The sequence below is a fragment of the Choloepus didactylus genome, chromosome 3, assembly GCF_015220235.1.
Source record: "Choloepus didactylus isolate mChoDid1 chromosome 3, mChoDid1.pri, whole genome shotgun sequence".
In the NCBI taxonomy this organism is placed as follows: Eukaryota; Metazoa; Chordata; class Mammalia; order Pilosa; family Megalonychidae; genus Choloepus; species Choloepus didactylus.
In genome coordinates this window covers 198,207,789-198,224,054 of record NC_051309.1, presented here as the reverse complement: position 1 = coordinate 198,224,054, position 16,266 = coordinate 198,207,789, and the positions used below count along the sequence as shown (strand labels likewise).

The window sequence follows — 16,266 nt, the reverse complement described above, 5'->3', positions numbered from 1 at the left end:
TGTGGGGACCACAAAAATAATTAAATAGTTTGCATTTTATATAATAGTTTTACATTTCATCCTGTACTCATAGCATTTCTGTGACAGGCTAATGGTCATTAAAGTTTGTACAAAGAAAAAAAAGTAACAAAACATGTAAGGTAAATAGTTTGGGCTGATTCTGTTAAATTTTCTTTGGTAGAACTAGGACAACTGTATTTTTATCAGTAGGCAAATTTATTGATTCCAGGTCTTCTTCCATGTGTTTCCATCCTATAAAGAAAATACACTTTCTCAAAGCTTTTTGGATGCTAGGCTTGTTAGAAAGTTGACAGAAAAGGGAATTTGGGAATTTGGGCAGAAAAGTTTAATTTCTCTTTGAAAGTTATTTAGGCCCAGAAAGATGATAATAGAGCATGTATCAGCTCAAGGACATGGTGTCACGAAAGTCACAGTAGGCAGGCATTTTTGAGTTAGGAATTGTGTTGTGTGTGTGTGTTTAAACAACCGTGGTTTTCGTAAAACTCTAGCCATTGTCAAACTTCTCAAATCCCTTCTTTATGAACTACAGGTACACTTACAAGGTCTAAATTAGACATGTACTAATATTCTGGGAGTCTGCCAACTTACCAATGACTACAAAAACAAGGGAAATCACACAGGGATTTCAGAGTCCCCTGCTGTCTGTTTTAGGACCTTTATATCAGGTACATTCCCAAGACAGGATACAATAAGCAGAAACTCTTGTTGTCAGGGCTCTGATAAGTAGAGCTAGGGGTTGAGTTTGTCCAATTACAATCTGAAACTTACTTATACAGATAAAATGTGCTGTTCTATCAGGACACAGAGAGTACTTTTGGAGAGGCTCCCTGAGTATGACTCCCCATCTCTCTTATTTTTTGTCCTTTTGAATGTGTTTTAGTGTCAGACCTTAGAAGAGATGGCTACTTGCTCTTTCACAGTCAAATTATAAGAATGCATGGAAGGAAAAAAAAGATCATTTGTCATTCTGACATATGATGCTGAATTTCTTGGGGTAAGTGTCCTATTTTCTTTTCTGTCTCAAATTGTAATATGTTATTTTCCATAAATGTTTCTTAGAAATTATTTAGTCATGTCTTTGCTCTAGACAGCTTGAGGAAAATTAACAAAAGCACTGCTTTCTAAAAACTTTCTGTGAATTTTATTAGAAAAGTTATTTTTCAAACACTGGTTTGTTAAACCACTACATTCTTAAAATGTATTATATATATATTTATTCTATAGATAAAATCATGAGGGTTATATTTGGTAAAATACTTAAACAATTCAGCTTCTCTAGATACAAAATTTAATAGCTATACTTCAAATATAGTGTGCCATGAGTTTCTATTAGTAAAAATAATTGTGTATTTCAATTAATTAAAAACTTTTATTCTTTACTATTATATTCACAAGGTTGACTTGCCAACCAACTTGTACTTTAGTTATTGTGCCAGTTCTTGACTAAACTTGAAATTTTTGAGGAATATGTTGTCTTTGTGCACTATCATTTGAAAAAAGTAAAGCCCTCAAATTAGAGTATACAATCCTGTACCAACTCTACCAATGGACTACATCCCTTCCTCTATCTTTCCAAACTTAATTAAATTTCATTTGTGGGTTGTAAGTAAACCACTGTAACTGTTGCAAGATGTTCATATGTCAGGTGTTACCCACACAGATGAACTTCTCTGCAGTGTCAGTTCCCAGGTACAAATAAGGCATGTTCAAAACTGGCTCACAGAGCAGGGCTTGGGGCCTAGTCTGTCCTAAAACTTATTTCTTTATTTTTTCCCTGCTTTCAACTAAACTGAAACCCCACCAATGCCATCATCATTTCCTGAAGATCTTATAATCAGAGCAGCTCTCCTGCGCAGTCTCATCTGAAGATAGCACTTTTTCTGTGCTCTTTTTCGCCTCTTAGGCAATATAGCCTGCTATCACTTTGAAAACAGTGCAAAGGAACTGCTTTCCATTAACTTCCAATTTATTTCTTTCCTATTGCGATCCTAAAATCAGCAAAAGGAACATTAAGAACAGAATTTTAATGTACTTCAATCGAAAAGGTTTGTTCCTGACAAAAATCACGCTGCTGGGTAACATTCATTTTATTTAAAAAAAAAAAAAAATCTGTCAAAAAAGGAGAAGCAATTCAAGCTTCAGGAAAACTAAGCTTTATGTATAAGACCTAATGTAGAAAAGTTGTTTAAGAAAATATTTGTATACTGATTTTTTTTCTCTACTGACTTTTATTTTAATTTTAGAGGTGTGCTCCTTTTGCTTCAGTAAAAGCAGTAAGGAACTAAACATTCATTTCAAGGATTATTTTGCATTTGTCAACATGCCATCTCTATGTCTAGTTTTCCCTGATGACCTATGCAATGTTAGTCAAGTGAACAAGCAGTCAAACATAATTTTTACACATGCATTCATTGCAGAGTACACATAGCGTAAAATATACAATGCTAATATGCATTTCATTCTTATTGACCTCACAGACCGTGACCGTTTAAATAGCACACTGCCTGGGCCACGATTCCAGATATGTAGCGGAATACCCTGGGGCTAGATGAGCCTCATACTATTTCATATGCTTTCAGGCCTCCTTATTTGCGTTTAGATATAAAGGTTCTTTTAAGTACAATTTAGTTTCTCCAATAACTGATAATAAAAAACTAAGTCCTTCTATTTGATAAGAATAACATTTGTATTACTGAGGTACTCAGCAAAGTAAATGGTGGATATTTTAAGACTTTTCTTCAGTGAACGTTCCCAACATCAGCTTTATCAAATGGGCAAGTCCAAACCCAAAGGGTTTATGCCTAAAACCAAAGCTGTAGCTTGTTTCTGGAAAGGTTTGCTGCTAATATTCTGGGTTTGTATGAAACTAAATGTTATTCCTTAAGTAGACGTAGATATACCTTGAAGCTCATGAAGCTTAAGCTACAGGGTTTTTCACTTGCCTGGGTTTCTTCCAAGGCCATACATCTATTTTGTATCTCATAATTTTGTTGTCTTTTCATAAAGAGGGATCCAAAAATTATATATGCTTCAGGCCCCACAGAACCTGGATCCTTCCTGCCCTTAAGATTATATTATTAGGTTCACAGTATTTCATAATCAAAGAATGTTGATATACTTACTCAAAAAATGTTGTCCATCCAGTTTCATCGCTTTTAGTGGCTAAAAGGCCACTATTGCCGTGGTAAGTAAATAAAACTAATTCTAGTCCTTGAGCAGTCATGCTCTTCAAACATCCATTTGTTCCTATTGTCAACCATATCACCTGGTTATCAGGAGACACCACACGAACAGGCATCCGATTCGGGTCCCGTCTAATTCTAAGGGTATTGCCATTGCTGTCTGTCACGGCAGTAATATCATTATCGTTGCTGTAGCTAAAATTGTACAGGTAGTCACCAGTTACTAAACTTACAGTATACTGGTGAGTACCATTGATGTCAAAAATATAGAGTTCTTGATCAGTTGGAGAGGCGACTTCATAAAAGTTCATAGAGTTAAGTGAAGGCTTATTCTTTGACACAGCACGAATCCGAATATTTCCAAGATCTGCAATATACAGTGTGCCGTCTGGAGAAGCAGCTAAGGAAGATGGAGCATTAAGTTTGGCATCTTTGGCATAACCATCTCCACTCTGATAGCAGTCGCAGTTGGCATCGTTTTTACAGTCACACTCTGAAGGTGTTCCAGCAACTAAGGAGATTTCCCCATCTGTTGTGACCTGTCTTATTCGGTTAATTTTCTTTTCATCAGTTTCAGTAATGTACAGGACCCCACTGTAGGACACAGCAATGGCAGTAGCTGATTCCAGTGTCGTCTGAACTGCATGCTTCCCCACAGAGTATTCTACTCCAGGAACCTGACAGTGCATGGGCCGTCCAGCAGCAATGCGAACTTGACGATTTTCAGTGATCTGTAAAACTACGTTATTATCCAGGACATAAATGGAGTTATCCATAGGGTTAATGGCTAGGTCAGTGGGCCATTCCAGGCGTACCTTAATAAAAAAGAAATGGTCTGTTTAGTCAGTTACTGCACTGCAGTAATGAGCAGAAGAGTAAATTAGAACATTCAGGGAAATTAGCTTTAATTTGATAAACTGTTGTAAAATTGTTTTTTCAATAGCCACAGAAAAATAAACTTAAGAGTTTTGAGTGGAGACAAATTCAGAGAATAACATTTAAAAATGCAGCTCAGTGAAAGATACTTTAGTTATACCCAAACAGCAGTGAATAGCTCTTGATGAAATAGGAACACATATGTTCTTGTTCTGCCTCCTTATAGTAATAACCAACAAATGTCAGGGCTTTCTAGGTTATGAGTACATTAGTATTCTATTGTGTTTTCAATCAGGCCAATAAAGTTACTAATTCTAAATATAAGTCCCTTGGGAATAATCATAATGGGTTCTCTCTACTACTTAAGGAGCTCAAGCAATCAAAAGATTAGAGATTTAAGCTATTTTGTTCTTTTTGGAATATCTGCATGCTGGTACCTGTAGTTTATCACAAATACTTAGCATTTCTTAGCGATAATTGCTCTGTATCTCATTGAATTCATCACATGCAGAATTATAGAAGAAAATAAAATTAAAAATAGATTATTAACCTCCTCATATACATTTAAATGGAACAGCTTTATCAGAAAAACAAACAATTCAGCTTAAAATTTTTACTACCTGGCCAATGTGCATGCTGGTGTCACAAGTTAAAGGTCTGGCTGAAGTCAGATCATTAGAGCCCAGGAGAGTAGATATGATTCCATTTTGATCCACTTTTCTGATCATGGTTCCATCAACAAAGTAGATTAATCCATTCTTATCAACAGCCATTCCTTTATCCAAGAGAAGTAAGTATTATTAATATTTCAAAAATAATTAATATAGGCCAATCAATAAACTCAACATTTAACCCCAGTGATAACATGGACTGTAGGTAGCAGGTAGGACTGCAGATTGCAGACACATTAGGAAAAACTGAACATAGACATTTATAGTCCAAAAATATGAAAAACATAATAAAGAAATAATCCATATTTTTAAGAATCTCCAGTGAGTGTATGAATCACATCAGTAGTACCCATATATTTTAAATATAAAATTATAATGTCTATACTGTTACTATGTATAACTTACAGAAACAGGTCAAATTCTGTTTAAGTGAACTTACAGTAAAGATACTCTTCTAACAAAAAAAGCTCTAAGTCAAGGCTAGTGTTTTGTTGAACTTGTTTCAATGAAATTTGCTATTATGAATAATTCAGCACAACAAATACTTTTTTTCCAGCCCTTGTTCACCTAATAGTCACTGGCTATAATGGCAAAAAAATAAAGCCCACAAACCAAACAACATTGTTATGAATGGCATAATAGGAGTCAGTCCTGACTGAATGGCAAGGAGTCGGTCCTGACTGGCTTAAAAGCTAGAAACCTTTATCGCATAGAATTTCAGCCCTTGTTACCTCCAGAAATTCCTCACAGCAAGCATTTTTTCCCATGGCATAGAAACAAAAGTTTAACAGCCCCAAACTGGGTGAGGGTTGCTTAGTGATGGTTTTTAAAGAGGCTGGGGACTCATTCATGACAAAGAAATCCTCGGACAATGAAAGAATTTGGACACTTCCTTGAAGTTTACCAGAATGTGACCTGAATAATACAGAGTAGTTATTTTATTTTTTGGAAAGTTGAAAAAAAATGGTATGATAAAAAATGCCAAAAACCTAATATTTACTATAAAATCTACTTAGGATTCTAGCAGTTTCACGCTAAATGGCTTTTAAAAACAGTAGCTGTGAAACAGCTTTCCAGAAAACAGTTGAGGGTAAAATGTTAGACTCAGCACTAAACATGATCAGACAGTAACTAGATTTTCTTTCTTTTCTTTTTTTTTAAATGGAAAGGAATCCTCAAATTGATAACTGCCAGTACCTTTGGGACTCATGAGTGTTGCTTCCACAGCCTTCCCTCCATCCCCACATCTGGCTTCATCAAATGGAAGGCACTGCTCTCCTGTCCCTGCAACCACTTCAGCATTTTTAGTCAAGTCTTTTGCACCCGTAAGTGACTTTGGGCGATAAATTCTGCGGGTGTTAGTGTCAGAAACATACAAATCTCCTGTGACTGGATCAGTTGCAAGGTAGTATCTATGAGCTGGGTTGCTGCTGTAAAAAAGGATCATACGTAAACATCATAAGAGCGTTATTCCTAATACACAGAGAAAATTTAGAAGCAAAATAAAACAGATCATGAGGTACTGATTATAAACTGAAATCCGTTATTAAAAGGTTGGAAAATGAACAGCATATTTAATAATGACTTAAAAGAATGTGATCATAGGTAGCATTCTCTGATATTGCTGTTTTCCTTCCTTGCCTAATGCTAAGGATTCAACAGTTATTAACAGTCATCTTAAAAATAGCTAACTTTTATAAGGCAGTATGCTTGTAACCTAAAACAAAGAAGCAACTCTCTAAATTTCTTTGGCTCAGTGCAAAGCCATTAATAATGTTTCCTTGAATGGCAGACAAAGTTCACTCCTAGGGGAGGATATCTATCAATCAAACTCTCAAGTGAAGTACACCATGCTATTGACTTCTCTTGTAACTCACCATAGGGAATTATTCTTTTTCCCCTAGCTACAAAACCAAATCAAACCAAACATATGCCCCTGGAAAAATGTAGCACTGTGTCTGTCTTGTTTGCTCTATCGTAGTCCAGACAAATAATCTGATGCAGTTAATAAGAATCTGATATTTGTCCTGAGCTACAGTGTTGAATACTAAAATGAGCTCATCTATTACAGGAGGCAGTCTCAGTGGATGGCCTAGCAATGAGTCAGCATGCTTGATCCATCAGTTTTAGTTTTAAAATTTGTAAACTGAGCCCTAAAACCTGCCTATGAATTTGGTGATACATACATATTTGTTCACAAAATGTAGTGCCTCAATTTTATAAACATAAAGCAGTATAAATGTAAAACATTTTATGTACAATTACCTGTAAAAAATAAGGCCATTATCACAGAGTAGACAAATTATGACATATAGCTGAAATTTAAAAGTTAATCTCCTTCAAACACTCAATACCAACATTCTTAACAATTAATATAAATATTACCTTAAGAATAAACCAATCTGAAAAGAGCATAAATGATTTGGTGTCCTGACAAAAGATACCAACTGATAAGAATTCAGCAGATTCTGCGTTTTTATCAGAAACTTGATTTTACTGATTCATTTTCATTCTCTTTCACCTTGTTGTTCTCTGCATACACACACACAATTATATGCTTGTTTTCCATTTATTTTACATGTGAACATGTAAAATATATACTATAAACCTAACTCTGCATGAAAATATTTATTCTAATAATGGTGTAGTTTTCTCATTACTAGTTAGGGTCTAATAATAACAATTCTCTACTTAATACCCTTCTCTTTTTAAGTGATGAATATATGTACTTTATCATTTCTGCGGAAGATTCTATTCTTAAAATAATAGGTTACAATTTTTCTACCAGTGTTGATAGAGAGGGATAGCATGGGTATGTACTGGGTCTGTAGAGACCTTTTGGATCTCTGAACAGCTCTATAGGGGTGACATTGGAATATGGAGAAATACAGACACAAAAAGGCCTGAACACCTTCAGTTTCTGGGTTCTTCTTTCCAATCTTTAATAATTTTTAGTGACAAGAGACAGATTAGAGTAAGAAGTCTTAAGTGTGTAAATATGTGTGAAAAGGGTGAAAAGTGATAAGAAGTAATAAAAAGATGCAAGTCATTATGAAATAAAAACATTTCAGAACTACTGGCTATACCAAATGATCAACTTGCCATGCTAAGTTTACACTATATCATTTTCCTAAGTAAGTTGATGCCTGAAATTTTAAATGTAGCAAGACGTATTGTGCTCCTTAATGTGGTAGTTTATTATCTTGTAATGAAGAGTTACATATCAGTATAACATTCAGAACAATTTTACAGAGCTTTTTCCTTCTATAAACTGTCTGATATTGACAGAGCTAGTCTTTCAGGTATATATAGTTGGTGAAGTGGCAACTGGGTCTAATTTGAAAGATACGACGTTGGAGAGACTTTCCAGTCTTTCCTGTCTCCCTGATTATAGTAATTATGAATAGAGATAAAAACAACATATTACAAATGGTGTTATGAGGATTACCTGAAGTAATACATGTAAAATCCTTAGAACAGTGCCTAGCCCATAATATGTACTCAAAAAGCATTAGCTATTCTTAATATTTGTTTTTACCCTGTCTACTTACATTGCATTATGTCTTTTACCTTGTAAAAATGTATAAGTGCAATAAGCATTGTTAAGAAGACTGACTTGCTGTCTGAAATTTAATAAGGAAAAAAATTATCTAAACTTCGATACGTTCAAATTTGTTTCCTTAGTCCTGCTAACAGGACTAACATACTATATGATATCCTAAACCAATAAAATGATGCTGAGCCATCTTAAAATAGCCACTTTGAATTATTTCAAGAATAATGATAAAAGGTAACTGAATTATGCATACTTTTTTTGTGTCCCTCATTTTGAAAACAAAAGAAAACAGATTTTTATGGTGGCTGCTTGAGTGGTAGTGGCACACTCTCTAGCTATGGGCCATGACTTTTCTTTGTCTAAAACCAACAGATATTCAAGTCTGAAGCTGTAGTTTATTGGCATCAGCTTTATTCTAGAGGGATATTTGTAAGAGAGTGTTCAAAGCAATGCTTATATTTTATATGCTCGTTTCCTGTCATGAGGTAGCTCCTTCTTTGAAGACACAAAAGTTTCTAACTAACTCAAGCAACATATGCCATTGGTTTTGAAAATAACCACCAAACGAAAGCTCTAATTTTGCAAATAACTCTATTGTCTGGAAGAACAAATGTGGAGGAATATGTGGCCCTAGAGAAGAGAATTAGCCTCTGGAAATATTCCCCACAGCATGGTGGGAAATGAGGACTGGATAAATTCCCTGCAGTGCAGCCTACCATGGCAAATTAGAGTTGATTCTTAGGTGCTGGCTTTTCCTAACTGTAAAGAGGGATCCGTATTAAAGTACTGAAAGGGAAAAAAAAAAGTTAGTTTGGAAATTTTTAGTTGACAGAATGGTGGCAGACAGACTCTGAACCATATCTGTTAGAAAGCTAGGATTCAAGGACAGCTAATTTAAGCATGACGAGTTTTCTGACGGGGTACGCCAGTACTTGCTTTACCACTTCCTAAGAAAAGCCAAAGCACTAAAGAGGCTGGTGTGTTGATACAAATGGGAGGTGAGTTTTTAGATCAGTAATGCAGTGCGGAAATGTGAGGCTATGGTAACTGAAAACAGTATGCAGCTGGCAGCTGGAGTGCAGGGATTTACAAAATGCATGGTTTTGGGAAACCTCTGTTCAGCAGTAGGGGCACAACATCATTATTGTGTGATTGTCAGATTTTTTCATCTCAGAAAGGCTTAAAATAACATTAAGGTTTTTGACTAAAGCAGCAAAACCAAAGAAACTGAGAGCAAGTTAAAAACATTTAGTCTACTACACCTTGATTCTTCACTCATCCTGAATTGCCTAGATCATCACAATTATCAAGCCATCTTCTCTACAGTCTTATTCAATTAGACACAGATGCAGTGGTAAATGCAGGCTTGATTTGCTCATTTATTTTGTCATAATTCAGCCTTCTTAGAACTAGAGAAATCTTTGCAAAGAACAAGCCATAGAATAGACATTCTCTTAGCACTTTTATCTTTTTAGTTGGAAATTGTACCATAGTCCTTAGTATTCAAAGTGTTTGAAGAAGCATAACAAATTATATTTACATATGAAAGCAAAACTGCTTATTTTCTAGTAACCAAGACTATTCAGATTATTGCAAGCAGTGGTTTAGCATGTGCCATTTCTGTGCCTGTTTGATTTTTAAATTCTAAGTCAATAATGAATGCTGAATCAAGTTTTTAATATTTTGTTTCTGAACTTAATTGGATTCAAATTCACAGACCTGTAATTGACACTGTCTCTGATCATTTAATTGGTAATATAAAATTCACAAGGTTGACTTTTAATCCTACATGTTTAAATGCCCCTTGGCTGATATTAATTAAAGTTCCTTTATTTTGGAATTTTAAAAATTGGGAAAGGGATGAGCTAAAATTTACTACCAATAAAAAGAGTTTGTTAGCAAACTAATAATATAAACATCATAGGAGGAAATGTTTAGCATAACTAAGAGTAACACATTTTTAAAGCATATTAGGAACTTCCATTTATAAAAAAATTATGTTGATTATGAAGTATTTATATCCATTCATTAAAGTATAGCTAAGGACTTCTATTTGAAATAATACCTTGGAAGTGCTTAGTAATATGACAATACTGTATCCATTTAAAAATAAGACTTGTACTTTTATATTTACATTGTTCAATACTTTTATTAACTAATTTCCCCATTAGTCCAAATTTTAAAATGAAATACATGAAATATATTAAGAGGTCCAGAAGTAGGCATTTTTATATTTTATTTAATCATTAATAATAAACAATACTTCTCATTTTTATAGATTTAGATACATTTTTCAATTTCTGTTTCTTCCTATCACCTATTTATAAGCCTCTTAAGACTCTTTTGCCAGCCGGGATAGTGAGGATAAGGAGAAAGCCAGGCAGGATCCTATTAACCAGTAAAAGGAAAATGATATAGGTAGGCAAATAGGAAGAAGCATCTCAAGAGAATTTCAATTTTTTTGAACTAAATGAGGAAGCTCCAATGAGCTGAAATATGCTGATTTTGTTAAGTCAATTTTGATTAATTAGGTTATTAAGCAAACAGTTTCCGTTTTTATCACTATCATTGTCTATTTGATAACTCGGGCACAAAAATCTTGGTCATTTTCTATGTTTTCTTCTTCCTTATCACCCGTATAGAGTCTGTACATTTTCTGCCTTCCTTCATTTTGTTGGTTGATTTCCTTCATTGCCAGCCATCCTATTTTAGGTATCTAAAATCTTATGGTTTAGTGCAACAGCTTTCTAATTGATCTTCAAGTCATTCTGAATACAGATACCAGATTAATCTTTCTAGAAGGTCACTCTGAGTATGCCAATATCTTGTTCAAGATCATACAGTGGTTCCCCACTGTCTCTGTTAATCCTATAGAATTGAAGAGTAAATCCTTAGAGCATTCAAGGTCCTAAGCAATCTGACCCTAAGATACCTTTCTACCTGTATCCCTCATTATTACTCACCTGAATTCCCTGCTCCATTCAGGTGGATCTGATTAGTCTTAAAATATGTCATGTTCCTCTTGTTCCCAGACCCCAGTAATTTCATTTGTTCTATATTCTTTTTTTTCTTTACAGCTCTCCTTTCTTCTTGCTCTGTTTATGCAGACTTCATTCTTAGGCTTTGTTTAAATATCAACCCTTCCAGGAAACTTTTCCTTACCATATTCCCATCTCCCAGTAATCTTTCTCTACAGAATTCTCTTGCAGTTTTAAGCCATGCATATGATTATGTGTCAGAGAATGATACTGATAATGCTATTTAGTTTGTCACATGTATATCTTGTTTCCCCTACTAGATTATGAGTTCAGAGAGGAGGTACTCTGTCTTAAACTACTAATTGTCAAAGCGCCTACCACATGGTAGGTGGTCAGTTAACTTTGTTTGACTTAATAAAGATGAATATCAATATAAAACCCAGTGTATTGTACATGCATGACACAAAGGAAATATGGCCCCAAATTTAGCCATGATAATGTACACAAGAGAAAGATTAAGGAAGATCATGAGAAAGGGATGACAATGAGTATCACTGCCAAGCACCATGAGTTAGTACATATGAGTCTATATTATTAAGTATTGATAATAGCAGTGTACCTTTAACCTCACAGATTTTTTTTCCAGAGAAAGAGATTATAGCTCTTTCTTTAAGTAATTTGTCAAATGACTGTGAAATAAATCGAGCTTTTTGTACACCCAGAGAATCACCCCATAGAGACCCAGCTGTTTGGATATAAAACTGGCTGTGTGGTATAGTGAAAAGAACAGTTTTTAGAGGGGTTCAAATTTCCACTTCCCATTTCTTAGTTAGTTAGGCATATTGGGGAAGATGTGTTAACTTCCTTGAGACTCAGAAGCCTCATCTGAAACCCTGAAGGATGGTCGTGTGGATCTGTGATAACATATATAAAATATGTGGCACTGTGTCTGGCATGTAACAGGCCAGCTTGTTTGACAATTTTTTTCTGTATTGCCTCCAGCATTTTCACATTTAGTTGGTATACACACCTGTTTGTCTTTCCTGTTTTCTCCACAGTTACCAAGAAAGCAAAGCCAGAAAAATTTTGACACTCTGCTCTGGTTTCTAATAGCACAGCTTTGCATGCTCAGTATTCTGGAGAAAGTTAAGTGTTAATCTTAGCATGAGACTGAGTCATTAGCTGACAGTACAAGATCAACAGAGGATCTTAGAAAAAGGTTATAAAAAGGTTATGGAGCAACGCCTGGTCACGCTGATATGCAACAGCTCTACATTTTTCAGTAGAACTTTGGTTTTTATTTCCTAGTTGTCAGTCTCTACACAGTAGTTTAAATGGGTTATGTTGACTTAAAAGACCTCAAATAAAATACGAATTTTTCAATCTTACAGCATTTCATTAGATACTTTAATGGCTAAACTAGATCTAGCATGTCCAACCTGTCTTGCTTTTTTTGCTAGCTTTACTTTAAAACATACTGATCCCCCCCCCCTTTTTTTTGCTGTCCTGAGGAGAGTTTTTCAGTTAATGTCCATACAAGCCTTCACTGTACCTTCTCCTACTAAGTGTATGTTTCCTTCAGACTATGAAAAACTTCTGAGCCTATATATTTACTTCAGCTATAGTCATCCTTAGCTTTGAAGAGAATCTTTTCCTCTGTAATAATGCCAGTGAAAGCACACCTGAATTTACCAGCAAGCTTATAAAGCTTAAGCTTCAGGGCTCCTCACTTGGATGTGTCCCTTCCAAACCCAGAGAGGGGCCCTGGGCAATATGTTCACTTGATCAGATATTTTCTTAAATTTGCCAAAATAAGATATTTTTGATTCATTTTCTTAAGTAGGGTTTCCCAAATTTAATAGCTTTCAGGCGCAACAAAACAAGCATTTGCCCTGGCTATTGGTCAAAATTATACAGGCCTATTTAAACTCTCTAACTGGGCTTCCAATTTCTCCTGTTCAATACAGCTTAGATTACATGAGTCAGTAACTGAAGCTTGGTAGTCTTTTTCATTATAAAGTATACACTGTGATACTTTTTGTAACAAAACTTATTTTATGAACCAACTTAATACTCCCCAAATTACAGTGCATAATACAATTTGCAATATTGTATAATAATAGTTTAGTTACGGAGTTTTGATTCCTTAGATGTTTTTTGATACTGAGTTTCTTCTCATAGGATGAAATGTTATTAGAAACAGTTTCAGAGAGTCATGATGAAATGTAAAAAGGACATTTGAGAACATATAATAACCTTTAGGAAGGTGCTTACCTATGTCTAAAATCTTTATTTCTTGGTGGAAGCAGATAAAAAAGGTAAAAACAAAATAAAGCACAGTTAGAAAAGGCATCTAAAATAGAAAGAGTTAAATACTGAGAGGTTAATTATTTGTAAAGAAAACTGCCAATTTAAACAGAACATTGAAAATGAATTTCATAGGCCAAGGCTTATCAAATAACTTAGAGAAAAGCGTGCTATTTGCTAATCACCTGTAAATGAGCAGAGCAAACACAATTTGTTACCTTTATTACAGTATTATGGATAATGGTTAACCTGATTTGAAAAGCCAACATTTTAGTTAAAAGTTATAGCCTTAGTTCTTATATTATGTCCTGATATCGTAGGAAAAATGTTTTATGCCTTAATTTCAACCACCGTGAAATAAATATAAGGGTAACAACTGTATTGCAAGGTTATTATAAAGACAACTAAAGGGGTTTAAAAATCATGACTATAGCCTTCTGGAGCACAGATGATTCACTGGAATCAGAGGGCTATTTTATATTACTGGGTCGCTTTATGCTGTTACACATTTATGGTATAGTGCATGTGTTGTGCTCCTCCTAACTTTAATCAAGACCCTAACTTCTTTCTAGATAGAAATTTAAACAAACACTGGGAAAATATGTTTAAAACTAGTGCATTAGCCTCCCTATAATTGTGCCTAAGAGCCTCCTCCTGAATGCCCCTTTGCTGCTCAGATGTGGCCCTCTCTCTCTAGCTAAGCCAACTAGGCAGGTGAAATCACTGCCCTCCCCCCTACGTGAGATCTGACACCCAGGGGAGTGAGTCTCCCTGGCAACGTGGAATATGACTCCCGGGGAGGAATGTAGACCCGGCATCGTGGGATGGAGAACATCTTCTTGACCAAAAGGGGGATGTGAAAGAAAATAAAATAAGCTTCAGTGGCAGAGAGATTCCAAAAGGAGCCGAGAGGTCACTCTGGTGGGCACTCTTATGCACAATATAGACAACCCTTTTTAAGTTCTAATGAATTGGGGTAGCTGGCAGTAGATACCTGAAACTATCAAACTACTACAACCCAGAACCCATGAATCTTGAAGACGATTGTATAAAAATGTAGCTTTTGAGGGGTGACAGTGTGATTGGGAAAGCCATATGGACCACACTCCCCTTTGTCCAGTTTATGGATGGATGAGTAGAAAAATGGGGGAAGGAAACAAACAAACAAAGGCACCCAGTGTTCATTTGTACTTTAATTGCTCTTTTTCACTTTAATTATTATTCTTGTTATTTTTGTATGTGTGGTAATGAAGGTGTCAGGGATTGATTTTGGTGATTAAGGCACAACTGTGTAATGGTACTGTGAACAATTGAACGTATGTTTTGTATGACTGCATGGCATGTGAATATATCTCAATAAAATGAATTAAAAAAAAATTAGTGCATTAGATTCAACATTTTTTAAAAGGCGTGTTTAGCTTTGATTAAAATTTATGAACTCTGTTACAAGTTTGAAATCTCAATTTAAGGAAAGACATACCTTAGTTCTAAAACACTCGTTACGTTTCCAGAAGGGAATATCCGCCGAACATAGTTGAAATCTCCCACATATAGGCTGCCATCAGTCCCACAAGCTAACGCAACGGGGGCCAATAGTTTATTACCATCAGCTTGACCGTTGCAACTTGGGCATGAGATACTGCGCCTTCGCCCATTGCCCATGATGCTGCTGACAATTGGAGGCTGTTGGGAGATAAACTGATTTTCCCCATTTCCCTTGTACAAGATACCTAGAAGAAAGCAAATGCGTTTTTCTTATAACAGAAAGTATGAAGATGAATAGAGAACATAGTCACTATTGATCCAACTACAATTCAGTGCTTTTAGATTTAGATTGGGAAAACTTTATTTAACGTTCTATTGGAAAGAAATCTATTTGGTTACCGAGTATAAAACATGATATGATTAAGTACCTAAGATGTATATAAAAAAAAGTGCTGTCTGTTATGAATTTAAAGAAATATCTGCTAAAAGGAACAAAGGACTAACAAGAAAAATTAAAAACCCAAATTCTCAACATCAGTGATTCTCTAACTTGGCTGCAGATTGAAACTGCCTGGGGAGCTGTAAAAAACACTGATGCCTGCTTCCCACCCCATGAGATTCTGATTTAATTGGTCTGGGGTACAGCCTCAGCATCGAGATTTTTAAACACTCTCAGGGTGAACCTAATGTGCAGCCAAGTTTGAGAACCATGCCCTACTTAATGTTCTTCAGGGACTAACAAGTTTGCCTAATTGTTAAACAATGTTGAAAATATTATATATTAATCCAATTAATAAAATGCACCATAAATATGAATTTCTTCCTTAAGAGGTAGTTTAACATTGATTTTAAAAAGTTAAAAATACTTCGTAGAAAACAAAGTTAGAAAATATATAGGAAAACCTTCAAATCTGTTACCTATAATAAAGGCCTATTTTCAATGCAGCTATACTGCCAGAGAGTATTCTTCTTGCTTATACTCTCATCTGATACGATGGGAATGACTATACATGCTGCTATTCAGAATTTCAAACATAACAAAACTATTGTGGAAGGCCAATTTATTATTTAAAGTGAATTCTGCTTTAAGGTATAAAAGTGACAATAATTTAAAGAAGACAAGATGCCATGCCAGGCTTCTCTTTTTATGGTCATCAATGAAAATCTGATAAAAAAGTACCAAATGAATA

General features: G+C 35.0%; 1 protein-coding gene across 4 annotated transcripts in view; it reads right to left on the bottom strand.

Moving 5' to 3' along the window:
- TENM3 (teneurin transmembrane protein 3) overlaps positions 1 to 16,266 on the bottom strand; it is a 763,383-nt gene that overhangs the window by 46,186 nt on the left and 700,931 nt on the right. For 3 of the 4 annotated variants that reach the window (XM_037831054.1, XM_037831055.1, XM_037831057.1), the window contains 5 exons: positions 15,072 to 15,321; positions 13,559 to 13,579; positions 5,948 to 6,180; positions 4,700 to 4,854; positions 3,144 to 4,018 (listed from right to left, as the gene is read on the bottom strand). In XM_037831054.1, the coding sequence (XP_037686982.1) occupies positions 3,144 to 4,018; positions 4,700 to 4,854; positions 5,948 to 6,180; positions 13,559 to 13,579; positions 15,072 to 15,321 (1,534 nt within the window). The remainder of the gene's footprint in view (positions 1 to 3,143; positions 4,019 to 4,699; positions 4,855 to 5,947; positions 6,181 to 13,558; positions 13,580 to 15,071; positions 15,322 to 16,266) is intronic. The other variant, XM_037831056.1, reaches the window with a different exon arrangement.